At 43.0% G+C, this 18,281-nt stretch overlaps 3 protein-coding genes across 8 annotated transcripts in view; all 3 read left to right on the forward strand.

Moving 5' to 3' along the window:
* Window positions 1-18,281, forward strand: part of LOC114511481 (zinc finger protein 345-like) — a 447,937-nt gene that overhangs the window by 99,912 nt on the left and 329,744 nt on the right. The window lies entirely within an intron of this gene.
* The window catches only part of LOC114511525 (zinc finger protein 345-like), a 101,211-nt gene that overhangs the window by 39,664 nt on the left and 43,266 nt on the right, over window positions 1-18,281 (forward strand). The gene's annotated exons all lie outside the window — the stretch shown is intronic.
* LOC114510578 (zinc finger protein 211-like) lies at window positions 840-10,811 on the forward strand. 3 transcript variants are annotated; one of them, XM_036013441.1, is made up of 6 exons: window positions 841-1,250; window positions 1,284-1,296; window positions 2,119-2,157; window positions 2,779-2,905; window positions 8,797-9,477; window positions 9,646-10,811. In XM_036013441.1, the coding sequence occupies exons 3-6, from the start codon at window positions 2,125-2,127 to the stop codon at window positions 10,254-10,256; spliced, it is 1,452 nt and encodes a 483-aa protein (XP_035869334.1). In that variant the 5' UTR covers window positions 841-1,250; window positions 1,284-1,296; window positions 2,119-2,124; the 3' UTR covers window positions 10,257-10,811. The 3 variants fall into 3 exon arrangements, with proteins under 3 accessions (XP_035869332.1, XP_035869333.1, XP_035869334.1); XM_036013439.1 differs by having other exon boundaries at window positions 840-1,250; window positions 8,797-10,811; XM_036013440.1 differs by having other exon boundaries at window positions 840-1,296; window positions 8,797-10,811.

Here is an 18,281-nt window from a genome sequence, read left to right on the forward strand (position 1 = left end):
TATTTTTAGAGAGGGAAGGGAGGGAGAAAGAGAGAGAGAGAGAAACATCAATGTGCGATTGCTGGGGGCCCTGGCTTGCAACCCAGGCATGTGCCCTGACTGGGAATTGAACCTGCGATGCTTTGGATCACAGCCCGTGCTCAACCCACTGAGCTACACCAGCCAGGGCTCAATAAAAATCTTTTAAAAGAGAAATGTGATTGTTATACTGCTCTAATTTATTTTTAATGTATGTATCACCAATAAGTTTCCGTTATAAATACATGCAGAACTAGTTCAATATAATTCCTAAATTGCTTTATTATCTGAATAAAATTTAAAACCTCCCCTCTTGATGTGCCTCGTTTGCACTTAGAAGCAAACTAAATACTAAACAAAAAACATTTTGTATAGAAATACATAGGAACACACAGTGGTACCTCAATGTGCTGGCAGAATTCTAAAAGGACATCAAGCTGCCAACACTGTTTTTCTCTAGTAATTAGAATTCTCATACTTTTTATAAAATATCCATAGAGTAGTACTCCTTCATAAACAACAGTTAACTTTATATTTTACACCTTAAAATATTAAAATCTTTATTAGGAAAAAGAATATGCATATATAAAATAGTTTTATGTTTTATAGGTAAAAATTTTACGTTTATGGATAACAGCATTTCTTACTGTGTTGGGCACAATCACTGAGATTGGAGAGATGTGTTCCGCGGGTACCAAAGGTCCAGATCCCGTTTTGTTCATCGCTGCCCATTACCTGTCTTCTCCATCTTGTTCCTGAATGGTTTCTTCTTTTGTCTCAGACAGAGCTTACTGAAGCTCACAAAAATGGTGGCGAGGTCATTTCCCAGCGGCCACACCACAGTCCTTAATAGTTTTTCTGGTAGTCTGGCGAGGGGCTTCCAGCGCGGTGCGGCTGTGCGAACTACATTACCCAGAGAGCTATGCGCTGAGCGTCCACTACGTCAAAGGAATGAAAGTTCAGGAAAAGGGCATTTTCACGGGGGCAATCGCACTAGGGTGGGGCTTCCGGACTGTTCCTGGTGGTCATTTTAGCGGCTTTCGGGTTGCGTTGCGAGCTCAGAGGCTCCGGCTCCGGCTCCCACAGGTCTGGGTGCAGGTGACAGACAGACAAAGCGCGAGAGGAGGCTTTGCATCCACTTGCACAGCGACTAGTTGAGGGTAGGGGGAATCGCTGCCCGTGAGGCTGACCTTGAGACGTCTGTGCAGGGGCCCCCTCCAGGTCGCTTGGCTGTCACCACTCCACTCCTCCCCGCCGTGGGGCGGCGGCCTTGCTGAGGTGAATGCGCAGGTCCCGGACCTTCCCCCTCCACCCCACTGAGTCTAGGCAGCCTAGGCCCCAGAGTCCGGACTGTGAGGCTCTTGTGGGTGACACGCGTTGTGATGAGGTAGGAAGCGTGACGGACTGAGGGGCCGCCGTGTAAAGACACACAGGGGCGGCTGAACAGGGAGATTCGGGACCCTGGTGTCCTTCTTGCTTCTGCAGGAAACTAAGTTTGGCTAGAGTTGCACTTGCAACGGCATTCTGGGGAGTTAGCTGTGTCTACCTTCCTAGGGCTCTGGGTGCCATGGAGAATTTTGAGGAAAAGAGACATCTAATATGATAGAGTTTGAAAAACCCCCCCCCCCCCCCCCCCCAAGTCTGCTCAGTACAAGAACAGACTGTAGGTCCTGACCAGGTGGCTCAGTTGGTTTGAGCGTCGTGCCATGCACCAAAAGATCACTGGTTGGATCCCCAATTGGGGCACGTGCCTGGCTTATGGGTCGATCCCTGGTCCACTGGGTCTGGGAGGCACCCAATGGATATTTCTCATACATGGAGGTTTCTCTCCCTCTCTCAAAAAAACAAAACCCAAAAACCTTCAAATGATGATTTAAAAAATCAAGAAAAAAAAAAAAGAATAGACTGTAGGGGTTATGAAGACACTGAGGCAGAGGGAGGTTTAGTATTTTTCCAAGGACGCACAGTTGGTGAGAGGCATTACAGAGGTTAGACAGTTGCCCCAGGCTACCTGGCTCTGGTGCCCTGCAGGGGTATGGGGAAGGCCCCTATGCCTGAAACCTTGCCATTATGATATCTAAGATCTGACTCTTCCCTCAGGTTTCCATGGCAGCAGAAGTGCTTTTGGAGCCTACACAGGTAAGTAGAGGTGTCTCAGACCCTCATTAGTGCCAATACACATTTTCTCTGGATTTGTGGTGTCATGAGTCTCTTCACCTGCCATTCCTCCAGCCCTTAGTTTGGAGACCCTGGAGAATCCCCATGCGAGCTCAGGGTCTTGAGTCTAGGTCAGTGGTTATGTGGAGGGGTTTTCATTTTGAGCCATCAACAGAAAGATGGAAGTTTATCACAAAAACAGGTAACAATATTTGGAACTACTTGGAGGTGAGGCTTAGCAGGTTCAGGGAATTTTAGGGCTCCTTTCTGGTGAGCATGAAAGAGGAAGGAGGCAAGAGTCAGGCTTGGAATGACTGCTCTAGAAGTTAGGCATTTATTCTGGAGCCAGTAGAAGGCCTGAATAAGAGGAGGAAGGTGATCTTACCTGGTTCTTAAAGGGCTCCATCCATCAAAGAGTGGAAAACAGTGAACATAATGACTAAAGGGAAGTTGAGAGAGAGAAGACACCAATGGCCCCATGGTCTAGTATCTCCCCTGATTTGGGGATCTTGGGAGGAGGGTGGAAATGGGGGTAGATGTGTGGGGAGGTGGATTGTGAGTCTTCAAGAGTAAGATCATTCCTGGTTTTATCTGTCCTGGCAGGGATGTGTGACCTTTGAGGACGTCGCCCTTTATTTTTCCTGGGAGGAATGGGAGCTCCTTGATGAGACTCAGAAATGCTTGTACCAAGATGTGATGCTTGAGAACTTTGCACTTACATCCTCGCTGGGTAAGACTCTCACATCCACCCCTGTGCCCTGATTGAGTTTCTGTCTTTCTTAGTCAGGGGCAACTTTGTCTTTCTCATATCTAAACCATGGACACTGCTTCCTTCCCCAGTTTCATGAGTGTGTGCAGTGGTTACTATGGCTAGACTGAATGCACGCCTACTTCTCTTTGTTTCCACCCCAACACCCACTTCCCCAAAGCCTCATAGGGAAGGATTCAGGGATCAGTAATCTTGATGTTAGCCTAATGGATCCCACCTGTCTTGCTCTCTCCCTTGCTGAGTGACTGTCTAGATCCATGGCACCTTAGTGTCGCTCCTTCCTATACCTGACATTTATTTGAGCCTGACTATGCCAGGCTCATAGTATCTCATACGCATAGAATCATACACTAATTGTACTTCTGTGTCTGGCTTTTTATTACTTAGCATAATATGGCCCAGGGGTGTCCAACCTGCAGCCCTCAGGCTCCATGTGGCTAAGAATGGCTATGAATGTAGCCCAACACAAAATTGTAAATTTACTTAACACATTATGAGAGTTCTTTAAATATTTACTTTTTATTATTTTAAAATATATTTTATTGATTATGCTATTACAGTTGTCCCATTTTCCCTCCTTCATTCCCCCCCACCCTGCACACCCTCTTCCACCCACATTCCCCCATTTAGTTCATGTCCATGGGTCATAAGTTCTTTAACTTCTACATTTCCCATACTATTCTTGCCCTCCCCCTGTCTATTTTCTACCTACCATCTATGCTACTTATTCTCTGTACCTTTTCCCCCTCTCTCCTCCTCCCACTCCCCTGTTGCTAACCTTCCAGGTGATCTCCATTTCTGTGGTTCTGTTCCTGTTCTAGTTGTTTGCTTAGTTTGTTTTTGTTTTTGTTTTAGGTGTGGTTGTTAATAATTGTGAGTTTGCTGTCGTTTTACTACACATGTCTTTTATCTTCTTTTTCTTAGATAAGTCCCTTTAACATTTCATATAATAAGAACTTGGTGATGATGAACTCCTTGAATTTGACCTTATCTGAGAAGCACTTTATCTGCCCTTCCATTCTAAATGAAAGCTTTGCTGGATAGAGAATCTTGGATGTATGTAGGTCCTTGCCTTTCATGACCTGGGATATTTCTTTCCAGCCCCTTCTTGCCTACAAGGTCTCTTTTTGAGAAATCAGCTGACAGTCTGATGGAAACTCCTTTGTAGGTAACTGTCCCTTATTTCTTGCTGCTTCTAGGATTCTCTCCTTCATTTTAATCTTGGGTAATATAATTATGATGTGCCTTGGTGTGTTTCTCCTTGGGTCCAACTTCTTTGGGACTCTCTGAGCTTCCTGGACTTCCTGGAAGTCTCCCCTTCTGGTACCCCTATAATTTGGATGTTGGAATGTTTAAAGATGTCCTGGAGGTTCCTAAGCCTCTCCTCGGTTTTTTGAATTCTCGTTTCTTCATTCTTTTCTGGTTGAATGTTTCTTTCTTCCTTCTGGCCCACTCCATTGATTCAAGTCCCAGTTTCCTTCCCATCACTATTGGTTCCCTGTACATTTTCCTTCATTTCACTTAGCGTAGCCTTCATTTTTTTCATCTAATTTGTGACCAAATTCAGCCAATTCTGTGACCATCCTGATCACCAGTGCTTTGAACTGTGCATCTGATAGGTTGGCTATCTCTTTGTTGCTTAGTTGTATTTTTTCTGGAGCTTTGATCTGTTCTTTTGTTTGGTCCATTTTTGTTTTGTTGTGCCTATTACGTATGAGAGGCAGAGCCTTAGATGTTCACCAGGGCGGGACAACCCATGTCGCTGGGTTGTGACGCTGTATGTAGGGGCAGGGTCGAGAGGGAACAATGGTGCTTGCTCCACTTTCTGTCAGATTTCTGTCCCTTCTGCCGCTTCCCCCAAACAAACTGGGCCTTTCTGGTGCTGATTTCCATGTGAGTGTGCTTGTGTACGTTCTAGGACCCTGTGGATCTCTCCAGTGAACTCTCCTATGAGTCTGGGAGTCTCTCCCAGCACCTCAACCCCCACAGGTGTCCCCAGTTGGTGCCTTGAGGCTTTATTTCCTGGCGCTGGGACCCTGGGTTGTGCAGTCTATCTCACTCCACAGCTTCGCCTGGTTTATCTTTGTGTGAATGTGGGACCACCCAGTCTGCCAGCTGCCTTGCATGCATGCCTCGCTTCACAATCGCTGCCTCGCTGGGTCTGCTTGTTGCCACCCTATGCCCGGGGTCTGCCAGTCACTGCCTGTGCGCCCAGTGTCCGCCCACTTCTGTCTTGCGCTCCCAGTGCCAGCACTTTTTGTGCTATGACCCCTGTCCACCTGGCTGCCTGACTCCACCCGGCCTGCTGGTCTGGATGAATGTGTCTATTTAACTCCTTGGTTGTTGGACTTCTATACAGTTCAATTTTCTGTCAGTTCTGGTTGTTATTTTGTTTTTAAATTGTTGCCCTTATTTTGGTTGTGCATGGAGGCACAGCGTGTCTACCTATGCCTCCATCTTGGCCAGAAGTCCATTATGAGAGTTTTTGTGATTACGTGTCACAATGTATTTAGTGTGTAGCCCAAGACAGCTCTTCTTCCAATGTGGCCCAGAGATGCCAAAAGATTGGACACCCCTGTAAGGTTCATTTGTGTTATAGCATGTGTTAAAATTTCCTTTATTTTTAAGACTGAATAATATTCTGTTGTATGTCTGTACCACATTTTGTTTATCCATTTATTCATTGATGATCACCTGGCTCTTATTAAAAATGCTGATATGAATATGGGGGTACAAATACCTTTCATGTCTCTGCTTCAATTCTTTTGAATAACATCTGGGACTGGAATTGCTATATCATATGATAATTCTATTTTTTTAATTCTTTGAGTAACCACCATACTGTTTTCCATATCCATATTTTCATGCACCATTTTATATTCCCACCAGCAATGCACCGAGGTCCTAATTTCTCTCTTCTTGGCAGTGTTTATTTTCTGTGTTTTGTTTTTTTAATAATAGCCATCCTAATGGGTAAGTTGTATTTTATTGTGGTTTTTATTTATATTTCCTTAATAATTAGTGGTGTTGAGCACCTTTTATGTTCTTATTGGCCAATCGTATATCTTCTTAGAGAAATATCTATTCAAGTCTCTTGCTACTATCCCCCGTTTTAAAAAAGATTTTATTTATTTAGGCCCTGGCTGATGTGGCTCAGTGAATTGAGTGCAAGTCTGAGAAGCAAAGGCTTGCCGGTTCAATACCCAGTCAGGGTACGTCCCTGAGTTAGAAGCCAGGTCCCCAGTAGGAGGCACACACAAGGCAACCACCATTGATGTTTCTCTCCCTCTCTCCCTCCCTTCTCTCTCTAAAAATAAGTAAATTTTTTTTTTAACCTGCATATGGAGGATGTTGGTCCTCCTCATGGTATCTTATAGGTCCTTATGCTCTGTTCACTTTTGTGCAATATTTTTATTTTCTGTTCCTCATATTTGATATCTTCAAGTTTACTGACTGGTTTTCTGTTTGCTGAAACCTGCTTTTGAATCCCTCTAGTGATTTTTTTTTAAAGATTTTATTTATTTTTTTAGAGAGGGAAGGGAGGGAGGGGGAGAGAGAGAGAGAGAGAGATCAATGTGCGGTTGCTGGGGGTTATGGCCTGCAACCCAGGAATGTACCCTGGCTGGGAATCGAATCTGGGACACTTTGGTTCCCAGCCCGCGCTCAATCCACTGAGCTACACCAGCCAGGGCTTAGTGATTTTTTTTCATTAGTTATTGTACATTTCAGTTCCAAAATTTTTTCTTGATTCTTTTTTATGTTTCCTATCTCTTTACTGATAATTTCCATTTTGCTCATGCAACATTTTCTTGACTTTGTCCACATTTTCTTTTAGTTCTTTTAGCATCTTTTAGACAGTTGTTTTAAAGTCTTTGTCTAAGAAGTACAATATCTGGATCTCAAGGTCATTTTCACTTGATTTTTTTCCCCTTAGATTGAGCCATACTTTCCTGTTGCTTTGTATGCTCTTTGATTTTTTTCTGAGAACTGGATATTTGTATTTTACCATGTGGCAACTCAAGAAATCTGATCCCTATCCCCTAGGATTTGCTGGGAGGGGGTGGTTTTGTTTGTTTATTGTTTAATGGTTGTAGGTTGTCTCTGTGCTGGAGATCAGTCTGCATTATAAACTTATAAACTTAACATCGTCTTGGTTTTTTTTCTGAACCTGTGCTATTCCCTGGACATGCATGATAATTTTCTAAATTTCCCTATATGATTGAGTTCGAATGTCCTGGTCCTTTACATTCTGTCTCCCAAAGAGGAATAAGAAAAAAATTAAAGAAAAGGGGATGGAGGGAATAGACGCCTACCTTTTAAATTCCCTGCAAAGTCAGTTCAGCCAGTGAGGTAGGTAAGGGCTTTGCAACAATGGTGGTGTGGTTTGCAACAATGGCTACCCACCTTTCTGTTGCACCTCTACCATCCAAAGCAAAATTGAACCCTGGCTGGTATTGCTCAGTAGATTGAGTGCCAGGCTACAAACCGAAGTGTTGGTCACTGGTTCTGTTCCCAGTCAGGACACGTGGCTGGGTTGCAGGCCAGGTGCCCAATAGAGAGTGCTCAAGAGGCAACCACATATTGCTGTTTCTCTCCTCTCTTTCTCCTTTCCTTTCCCTCTCTAAAAAAAATAATAAGTAAAATATTTTTTAAAATGCAGAAATGAGAGCACAGATCCCAGAGGCCAGGGATCCTGGTTTGTGCGAGCTGCTCCAGTTACATGTTCATGACTGCCGGCTTCTGGGCTCAGGGTGGGGAATTGTGTGAGTTAGGGGATGGATAGCTGATACCACCTAACAGGTGAAATTGATCAGAATTAAATCAATTTAGCATGTTGCAAGCCTTCTGTGGGCTCCGGAGTTGCAAAATATTTATGGTCATATCGATTCTATCAGTTCAGTTGTTGTCTAGGTAGGGAGACAGATTCCTGATGCTTACTACTCTGCCATCTTCCCTCTTTCTGTGCCCAGAGGTATTTTTTGTAGTATTTGAATATCTTTCCTGTGATCTGTTGTGTGCTGAGTTGTTCTGGGTCACTTTGGCTATTGACCTGTCCTGTCTTTCCTTTAGGGATCAAATCATCCAGGTCCTATGCAGTTGCTCAGCTGGGGCGAAGGGGGGAGTCTCTGTGATTCACAGTATGAACATGATTCCAGTCTCAACAAGAGGAGCTCAGGGAGGGGCCTGACTGAAGTGAATAGCAATCGGAGGATGTAACGTTAGGGCTTTGGTCACATCATACCAGGAACCTGTCCTGTTTGACTTACGTTTTGGTGCTATTTCATTACAGGTGGTTACCTTACATCTACCTTCCCTTGTCCAATCTTGACTCTCTGCTGACTTATCATTTTTATTCCCAGTCCATCCCTGGGGTAATCCCCACTCTCTGGACTGCTTATCTCACTCAATCCTCACATTATTCCTTCCACAGTGCTTTCCAGTGATGTTTTGTCCTAAAGTGTACACATACCTTTTAATAATCCTTGACACCAGTTACTTTGTTCTATTCAAATTTTCCTGGGCCTGGATGTAGACTTCTTCACAGCATTACATGTCAGCAGCAGATAGAATCCTGCTCAAAGCCATGGACAGAAGAATGACTTATAGAACATGCCTTTCATCCCGGGACCACACCCTTTTCTTATGTTCTGTGCCTGATAAGACCTGTCCAATTTTGTGACCTTAGTGACCCAGTAGTACACAACAACTGCTTTGTCAATCTGACCCCAACTCCCTTTTCCTGAAAACAGCCTCATGGACTGGTTTTTCATGTGTCAGATGTACATTTGTGATGGTTTTGCCCCCTCCCAATAAAGTTAACATGTACTTCACCGTCACTTCTGTGCTTTCAGGCTGTTGGAGTGGAGTGGAAGGTGATGATGTACCTTCTGAACAGAGCATTTATTTAGAAGGAGCATCACAAAGCAGGACTTTTAAAGCAGGTTCAGATCTCCAGAAGATCCAGCTCTTTGAGATGTGTGGCCCGATCCTGAAAGATATTTTACACTTGGCTGAGCATCAGGGAACACATCTTGGGCAGAAAACATACACATGTGAGAAACTGTTCTTCATGACCAACCTTCAACAGTACAGGGAGCAACACACTAGAAGTTCTGTGGACAGAGCTTTGTTTACAAAGGACTGCAGAGTGTATGCGTCAGAGAAGCCCTTTATTTGTGGGGAGATTGGGAAGGACTTTTTAGCCAGGCTGCAATTCTTTCATCAACAGATCACTCACACTGGGAAGAAGCCAAACAACAGTAATGAGTGTGAGGCTGCCTTTCACAGTGGAAAAAATCTTCACAGCTGGGGAGAATGCAAGAAGACCTTTAGGTACACAGACACACTTGCTCAGAACCAGAGAGTCCTCACTCAAGAAGGGCTTTATGAATGCAGTAAATGTGGAAAAGCCTGTACCCGAAGATGTAACCTAATTCAGCACCAGAAAGTTCACAGTGGAGAAAGGCCTTTTGAATGCAGTGAATGTGGGAAATTCTTTACCTACTGTTCCAGCTTCATTATACATCAGAGAGTTCACACTGGAGAAAGGCCTTACGAGTGCAATGAATGTGGGAAATCCTTTAGCCAAAGCTACAGACTCAATAGTCATAGGAAAGTTCACACTGGAGAAAAGCCCTATAAGTGCAGGGAATGTGGAAAATCTTTTAGCCAAAGGTCCAATCTCATTCAACATCAAAGAGTTCACACTGGAGAAAGGCCTTATCAGTGTAGTGAGTGTGGGAAGTCCTTTACCCAAAACTTTAGCCTTATTTACCACCAGAGAATTCATACTGGAGAAAGGCCTCATCAGTGTGGTGAGTGTGGGAAATCTTTTAGCCGAAGCTCCAGCCTCATTCACCATAAGAGACTACACACTGGAGAAAGGCCTTATGAGTGCAGTAAATGCGGGAAATCTTTCAAGCAAAGCTCTAGCTTCAGTTCACATAGAAAAGTCCACACAGGAGAAAGGCCTTATGAGTGTTTGGAATGTGGAAAATCCTTTAGCCATAGCTCCAACCTCAAGAACCACTGGAAAGTTCACACTGGAGAAAGGACTATTGACTGCAGTGAATGTGGGAAATCCTTTAGCTGCAAATCTAACCTTGTTAAACACCTGAGAGTTCACACTGGAGAAAGGCCTTATGAGTGTGGGGAATGTGGCAAATCCTTTAGCCAAAGCTCAAGCCTTATTCAACACCGAAGAGTTCACAGTGGAAAAAAGCCTCATGAGTGCATTGAATGTGGCAAATCCTTTAGCTGCAAATCTGACCTCATTCAGCACCACAAACTTCACACTGGAGAAAAGCCTTAGATGTATAGGGAATGTGCAATTTCCTTTTAGTATAATTACACTGGAGGAGAGAATTTGTGAGGGAGCCATTTACCTGAATTACAACCCATACATCAGAAAATCCACAGTGGAAAGATCCTTCTTAAATTCTGGGTGTAGGAATCTTTAAGGAACTGTTTTACACTTTCTGACCTGCCCAGGGCCCTTGCTAGATATATGTCACTACCAGTTTCTATAGCAGAATTCATTTCACCTCTACCACCTGGCAGGTCCACACAGTGTGTGTCAGTCACCACCTTAGCCACCTCAGGGAATTGGACCTCTAGGTACTCTTCCAGGGTTCTTCTCATTCCTCTCTCTTTTATAAGTTAGGTCATAGACCTCACTCAGTTTTGTCCCACTGGACCAGATCAGAGTTTTGCTGGTGACTTTGTCAAGAGGACCGTGTTTATAAGGACATGTTAATTTCATATGACACTTACTTGGACTTTCCCAGCTTCCAAGTCACCAACGTGGAAACTGCCGGCCACTTATTGCCTTGGATTTTATAAGAATAAAGGCATTATTGTTTAAGCCGCCTTTGACTTTGGTATTGTATTTACTGTGTGAACTGGTTTGGAAACAGTTTGGCTCTGCCAGATTAAGGAGTAAAACATTTGTCATGCAGGTTCAAAGCTCTGTGTGCCTCAGAGATGACAGAATGATGGAAGAATATTCCTCTGTAAACATTGTTGACCAAAGTCTCCTGGAAAAGATTTCGGGGCTTTGTGGTCCTCCTTTGTACCTGGGATGTCAGAATTTTTGGGCGGGCTCTGGAAACACCCTGAGGAACCAGGAAGTTGTGGCAGCCTCAAATGCTTCTGGGAACAACATGAATTGTTTCTCTTGTTCACAGTAGATATCATATAATGTTCAGCAGTGTTGAGGGGAATCTGTACCCCAGGTCCTACAAAGGAGCCATGTGTCCTGATACCCAGAATTTACTGGGCTAGGGTCATAAGACTACAAGGCCGTGGGGGTGGGGGGAGCATAATTGGTGCAGTAACACTGGAGTGGAGGAGACTACAGCAAAGTAGATGGAATGCACCCCTGTTAAAATTTCATCAAAAATGTCCCAGTGACTGTCACTGTGACCATGAAGGATCAGCGTGCACAGAAATTCTCAGGACTTTCAAGCATGTATGCCTTTTGTAGCTGAGTTCATTTTCAAACAAAATAAGGTATTGGTTTTGTGGATTCCTGCAGACTTTGTGGGATGATAACTGAAAAGCCATTGCTACACAGGCAGAAAAACAAACAATTCGAAATTAAATCCCTTTGTCCAGTGATGTTGCTCTGTGACCCAGCCAGCATTTCTGTTGACTTAGGTGGAAACAGATTTCAATGCTCATCAATTTTCTACCACTGAGGCAAAGCTGTTCTTCCATAGTCATCAGAAAAGAGTCAATATATGATCAAGAAGCCTGATTTTCTGAAAATAGTGGGAGATCTAGATTTGTCTTTTGAACCAGTTTATAATGTTTTTTTTCAGGTATAATGGACATGCAATATAGTGCACCTATTTGAAATGTATAATTTGTTAAATTTTGACATAATATACAAACCCATGAAACTTTATTATAATCATGAAATGTCCATCACCTCTACTTCATGCCATTTTACAATGTGCCCCTTCCCTCTCCAGGCCTCCAGGCAACCATTGATTTACCTTTATTTATAATAAATTAGTTTGTATTTTATATGCTTTGATTTGTAAAAAGATTATTTTTTCTGGTTTCATTTCTGGTTATTTTGAGATTTTTCAATAATGCTTATATGAGTTGTTCTTTCTATTACTGAGTAGTATCTTATTTATGGATAGATCATTTGTATATTCATCTGTTTGGGCATTTGGGTTACTTCCAGTTTTGACTTGCGCAAAATGCTGCTAGAATGTTTGTGTATGGCCCTGGCTGGTGTGGCTGAGTGGATTGAGTGCTGGTCTGTGAACCAAAGGATTGCCAGTTCAATTCCTAGTCAGGGCACATGCCTGGGTTGCAGGCCAGGTCCCCGGTAGGGGGCACAGGAGAGGCAGCCACACATTGATGTTTCTCTCCTTCTCTTTCTCCTTCCCTTCCCCTCTCTATAAAAATAAATAAAATAAAATCTTTGTTTAAAAGGCCCTGGCTCATGTGGCTCAGTGGGTTGAGTGTCTGCCTGGGAATCAAAGGGTCACCAGTTTGATTCCCAGTCAGGGCACACACCTGGGTTGTGGGCCAGGTCCCCAGTGGGGACCACTTGAGAGGCAACCACACACTGATGCTTTTCTCCTTCTCTTTCTCCCTTCTTTTCCTTACCTTTAAGAATAAGTAAATAAAATCTTTTAAAAAAGAATATTTGTATATGATACCTTATATGTACATTTATGCTTCACTTTTCCTGTGTTAGAAAATCAAAGTGTAATGTCTGAATCATAGGATAGCCAAATGTTTAAATTAAGAAATTTCTAAATTGTGATCTGAAATGGCTGTTCACTGTTGTGTACCCACTAGGAATGTATGAGAATTCCAGTTCTTTTTTTTTTTTTTAAGGTTTTATCCATTTATTTTTTGGTGGGGAGGGAGAAAGAGAAGGAGAGAAACATCAAGGTGTGGTTGCCTCTCATGCGTCCCCTACTGGTGACCTGGCCTGCAACCCAGGCATGTGCCCTGACTGGGAACTGAACTGGCAACTTTTTGGTTCACAGGCCAGCACTCAATCCACTGAGCCACACCAGTCAGGGCAAGAATAACAGTTTTTAAACATTCTTGTCAGTACTTGATCTGGTCAATTTTTTGAATTTATCTTTTAATAAGCAAGCAGTAGTTTTAATAGCATTTCTCTATGGATTCTTGATGTTGAGCAGATCTTTTTATGTGTTTGCCGCCTGTGAATCTTTGGTTTGAATCTTTGGTTTGTAAAATGTTTGTATCTTTTGCCTATTTTGTTTGTTTTATGAATTGTACATACTTCCCTTTTCATTAACAAACAGCTCATTTTTGTTCCTCCATTTTTTTGTGCCATGTGCAGTGTAATGAACACATACACCATGCCCTTTTATTTTTATTTTTTAAATATTTTATTTATTTTTAGACAGAGGGGAAGGGAGAGAGAAAGAGAGGGAGAGAAGCATCAATGTGTGGTTGCCTCTTGTGTGCCCCCTACTGGGTACCTGGCCCATAACCCAGGCATGTGCCCTGATTGGGAATCAAACCTGCAGCCCTTTGGTTCACAGGCTAGAGTTCAATCCACTGAGCCACACCAGCTAGGGCACCTTGCACTTTTAAATTCAATCTGCATTTTTTCCCTTATTCACCATCATACTCTTTCTTTAGACTTTCAGTAATACAATTAGTTAAATTCTGGTTTGTAGTGTTCTCCAGTTTCCCTGGTGTTAGTATTCCCACCATGGCCAGTTTCAAACTGTCAACATGATGGCATTGAACATGGAGTTGGGAAGAATAGCCAGAGACACACCACTTTATTTTCCCTGTATTAATCCAGTAGCTGTAAATAACCTCTAGAATAGGGATATAAAACTCATCTTCACCAGGGATCACATCAGCCTCGTGGTTGCCTTCAAAGGGCCAAAATAATTTTAGGACCCTATAAATGTAAATACTACTTAACCGTTAAGAAATTGAAACTACATTCGGCCCTTTGAAGGCAACCATGAGGCTTATGTGGTCCCCGGTGAAAATGAGTTTGATACCCCTGCTCTAGAACATAGTTGATAGGAAAACGGTAAAATGATTAGGAAGTAACGCTGTCACAGATTCCTGTGCCATTGCCAGTATTAGTTCTTCAGTGCATTCAGTTGCAACAATTTGTCATTCAGGACTGCGTGCTTTAGGGTGAATACCCCAAAGCATCTAATCAAGCTCATCTATGCCTTTCCCCACACCAAAGTTTGGGCTTCTGAGGCCCAATTTAATTCTCAAGCAGATAGATTAGAACAAATTTCAAAAACTCAGGTGAAAACTGTCTGATGACCCTCCAGGTTCCATTTGTCTATCTTTGGCAAAATGGACCCACCAGCCATAGAGGAATCTGTGCCTTTGAAACTTGGGCTGAACACACAGGGCTTCCCCACTCTTCTGCCATGGCTAACACGGTGACAAGTCAGGGCACTCTCTGTGGGAACACCTGTCACTGGCAATACAATGGAGGGATGCGATACCAGGGAGATCTCCTGTTTTCACCAACAAGCCAACTTTATCAGGCCACTGTCCCCCTGTGCTGCTGCCACTTGACAGTGGATACCTCCCCAAACATCTTATTTGTCCACCCCACTAGACATGTCACTGCTGAAGCTTCCATATTAGGCCTCACAAAAACACTCCTTGTGAGCTTCAGAGTTCCAGACATTATCGACATTAAATAAAGCTGTCACTTTAGAATAAGGCATTCAATACATGTTCTACCCTTCCTATCAGTCCCAGGCAGCTGGACTTACAGAATGCCGCAATGTCTTAATTAAACCTTACAGAAATTATAAAATAAGATGATCTTTAAAATAGGTCCTCCTTCCCTGGTTTGGTGGCTTGGTTGGAGCATCATCCCACCAAAAGTTTGATCTCAAGTCAGGACACATACCTAGGTTGTGGGTTCCATCCCCATTCAAGGCATGTACTAGAGGCAACTGATGAATGTTTCTCTCTCACATTGATATTTCTCTCTCCCTCTAAAAAAAAAATCAAAATTCATATTCTCAGGTAAGGATTAAAATGAGTCTCCCTCCTACCGTTGGACCTCATTATACTAAATTCCTGACCCTTGGGGCTCTCTACTCCCAGTCAAACTACACTGAAAAAAATTACCTTTCCTTGCCCTCTGCAGTGACACTACATTTCAGGGTCCACAAAGATCATCTTGTAGTAGACATTCCTCTTGTTTCTCCTCTTCTTTCACCCATCATTTTTGGTCTTTCTCCCACCCTGATCAGGAAGAGACTGAGACTTGAGCTATTGTGAGTTATGATCGAATGCATCTTTGGCTATCCACCAGTTACCTGACACCTTGGTAATGTTGACTTGCCTGAGCCACAGGTTTGTCAAATATTCCTGACTATAAAAGATACTTTTCATGCCTTGGGTTATAGCACTCATAAGGTACTAATGCTACTGCTTGGCCTTCTGGCTTTTTGTAGTCTGGGTGAACAGTGGAACCTCAGTTCTCAAACTGAATTCATTCTGGAAGACTGTTCGAGAAGCAATTAGAACAGAATCTTCTTTGTTGCCCGAGAGACACATGAATGATCATACAGGTATCAGCCTGAGAGGGCTGTCAGATAGAGAATTGAGATCTGAAGTTTTGTTAGACAACCAAGATATTTTTTTTCGTGAACACCTTGGTCAAGAACTGAATTGTTCGAGAATCAAGATATTCGAGAACTGAGATTTGACTGTACCTACTTTGAGTAGATAGGTAATAGCCTGGACCTGGGGCACTGCAGGCCATGGGCTGACCCTACCTGGCAATGGAGCAGCTACTTGATGCTATTTTGGCACACAGACACCATACTTAAATGGCCTCTTAAGCACCATTGCCACAGCTAACTGCTATTAGGCACCATAATTTTGTTCCTATTTCACTGGTGTAATTTTTTACCTTATATGGCATAAGGCTCCCTTTCAAAGAGCTCCCTGCCTGTGTTGTAGTCTAGTCAGCTGATCTTTAAGAAGCCATTATCATCTCCCTACCTACACCCTATTGATCTCTTTAGCAGTCCAAACCTAAGACTCCTGGCCTTCACTGTAAAATCCTAATTCCAAGGTCAGTTGGCTGTAGCATAGTCCTGATCAACCAAGGGTGTGGGTTTGATCCTATTTAGGGCGTATACAAGAAGCAGCCATTGGAATAACAAATCAATGTTGTCCCTCAAATCAATAAAGAAATATTTTAAAAACCCACAAAAACCAACTCCAACTATTTGGGATGGTCACCATAAATGTCCTGACCCAAATCCTTCTTGGTAACCTATTAAATCTTGGTTGCTCATGCCAGATGTAAAGCCCAAGATTTTAGCCCATGATGACTATTAGTTTTAACCTTCTAAATACTCTTCATTTGCATAAGCATATATCCCTCTACCTCCAACTTCTCTTAATTTGATTTATAATACTGAATTTGGGGCTTAAATATAACCTTTGGCCTTTTGTCAAAAAAGTTCTGTATTTTGATTGTGAATCTATATGTGGGTTAAAATTGCATAGAACTACACACATACATGAGTATATATAAAACAGTGAACTCTGAGCAAGTTCTGAGGATTGAACCAATGTCAAATTGCTGATTTTGATATTAAGGTTATGTGAGCTATTACCATATGGGAAATTAAGTGAAAGATACTCTGTACTATATTTATAATGTCCTATGAATCTATAATGATTTCTAAATAAGACATTAAGAAAAGATTATGTGTCTGTATTGCTAAATACTTTCCAGAGCAGTTAGAGAAATCTTAAATTTCTCATTGTAGCCTACACAACCATGTGTATCAGCCCCTTCCCCCTCAACCCTTCAACGCCTTCCAGCGCGACCAACCTTCCCATGATTCCACCAGCAAGCTGCGCTCTCACTGGCCAGGGGGTCTTGGTACTTGCTTTTCTCTTTGCCAAAAGTGTTTCCTCACCTTTGCAGCTGGACTGCATAACATCACCTCTTGTTTACTGTCTGCTTTCTTCTCTGTGCTGTACAATTTAAAGTCCATGTTCCCATTTTTCCAGACATGGACCCTGAGGTTTGGGGAGAATGAATATGACCAAGGTCAGCCAGATGGTAATGGGCTCAGCTCAGAGGAGTTTGACTCGCAACCTATCCCCAGAGTCAAGTACTTAGCTACTAGCCGATGCTGCTTCCTTCACATGTAAATAGGGAGGCAATGAAAAGGGGCCAGGATCTTGTCCATGGATCTCCCCCGTGGTTGGCAACAGGATACTGCTAGTTGCTGTTATCTGTGTTTCCCTCTATCTTCTAATTTCTGTATGATGTCTGTGGGTTGTGATCAGCATTCCTCCCAGGCCCCAAAGCTGTCTTGAGTTTCTACTTCCTGAATTTCCATGTGGCCCGTGTGATTCTGCCCTCCCTGCAGCTGCACAGTCTCTTACCTGCAATATTCATTTCACGCTGACACATACTGAACGGGACCTGCTAAGTGCTGAGCTTTGCGTAAATTTCTAGGGATACAAGACAAAACAAAACAGAAAAAAAAAGTGTGTGTTCATTAAATTTCATGAGGTGGGACTGACAATCAATGTGACGAGAATATAATTCGTCTGGTGCAGACCAAAGCTATAGAGAAAAATAGAGCAGAGAGGGTGAACAGAGACAGATTGGGGCAGGGGGATGAGATGAGAGCACCAAAATTTCAGAAAATGTGTTCAGCCCTGGCCAGGTGGCTCATTTGGTTGGAATGTAGTATATATACCAAAGGGCTGCGGTTTGATCACTGGTTGGGGCATGTACGGGAGGCAACAATTGATATTTCTCTCTCACATGGATGTTTTTCTCTTGTGCTCACTCTCTCTCGAAATCAATAAGTATATCCTTGAGTGAAGATTTTTAAAAGTGTTAAAAAAAAAGAAAGCAAAAATGTGTTCAGGGGAGCTTTCACTTAGAAGGAGATGCTTGAATAAAGACCTAGAGAGAATTCAGTGAGACCGGTGCATTTCTGTCTGGGAGCCAGGTTTACAGGATCTCCAGGCCACTGTCAGGAAGCCTGGAGAAATTTCCACACCATGTCAATGATGTTTGGAGTATAGTCTGAGGACACTGCCCTTCTCCACTCCTGTTCCTGTTCTTGGCAGGGTGAGCACAGGAACCAGGAGTTAAGGAGTCAGCTCTTCAGGCAAGTTGACAAACATTTTCAGATATTTTATGTCCATCGACTCTGTTTGCCATTGACGGCAAAGGCTTTACCTTTTGCATGACTTCATTTCCTTGATAACTACACATTTCTGGTGATTCATTTTGACTGCATTTGGTGAAACTGTGAGCCATGACAGATTGGGGAGTGATGAGGTCCTT

The sequence above is a fragment of the Phyllostomus discolor genome, chromosome 12 (assembly GCF_004126475.2).
Source record: "Phyllostomus discolor isolate MPI-MPIP mPhyDis1 chromosome 12, mPhyDis1.pri.v3, whole genome shotgun sequence".
In the NCBI taxonomy this organism is placed as follows: Eukaryota; Metazoa; Chordata; class Mammalia; order Chiroptera; family Phyllostomidae; genus Phyllostomus; species Phyllostomus discolor.

Excerpts from the sequence above, each read along its gene's own strand:
- LOC114510578 (XM_036013440.1), top strand. The coding sequence starts at position 2,125 with ATGGCAGCAGAAGTGCTTTTGGAGCCTACACAG. Across the intron at positions 2,158-2,778 it reads TGCTTTTGGAGCCTACACAG|GGATGTGTGACCTTTGAGGA; the intron begins GTAAGTAGAGGT and ends CTGTCCTGGCAG. Across the intron at positions 2,906-8,796 it reads TGCACTTACATCCTCGCTGG|GCTGTTGGAGTGGAGTGGAA; the intron begins GTAAGACTCTCA and ends CTGTGCTTTCAG.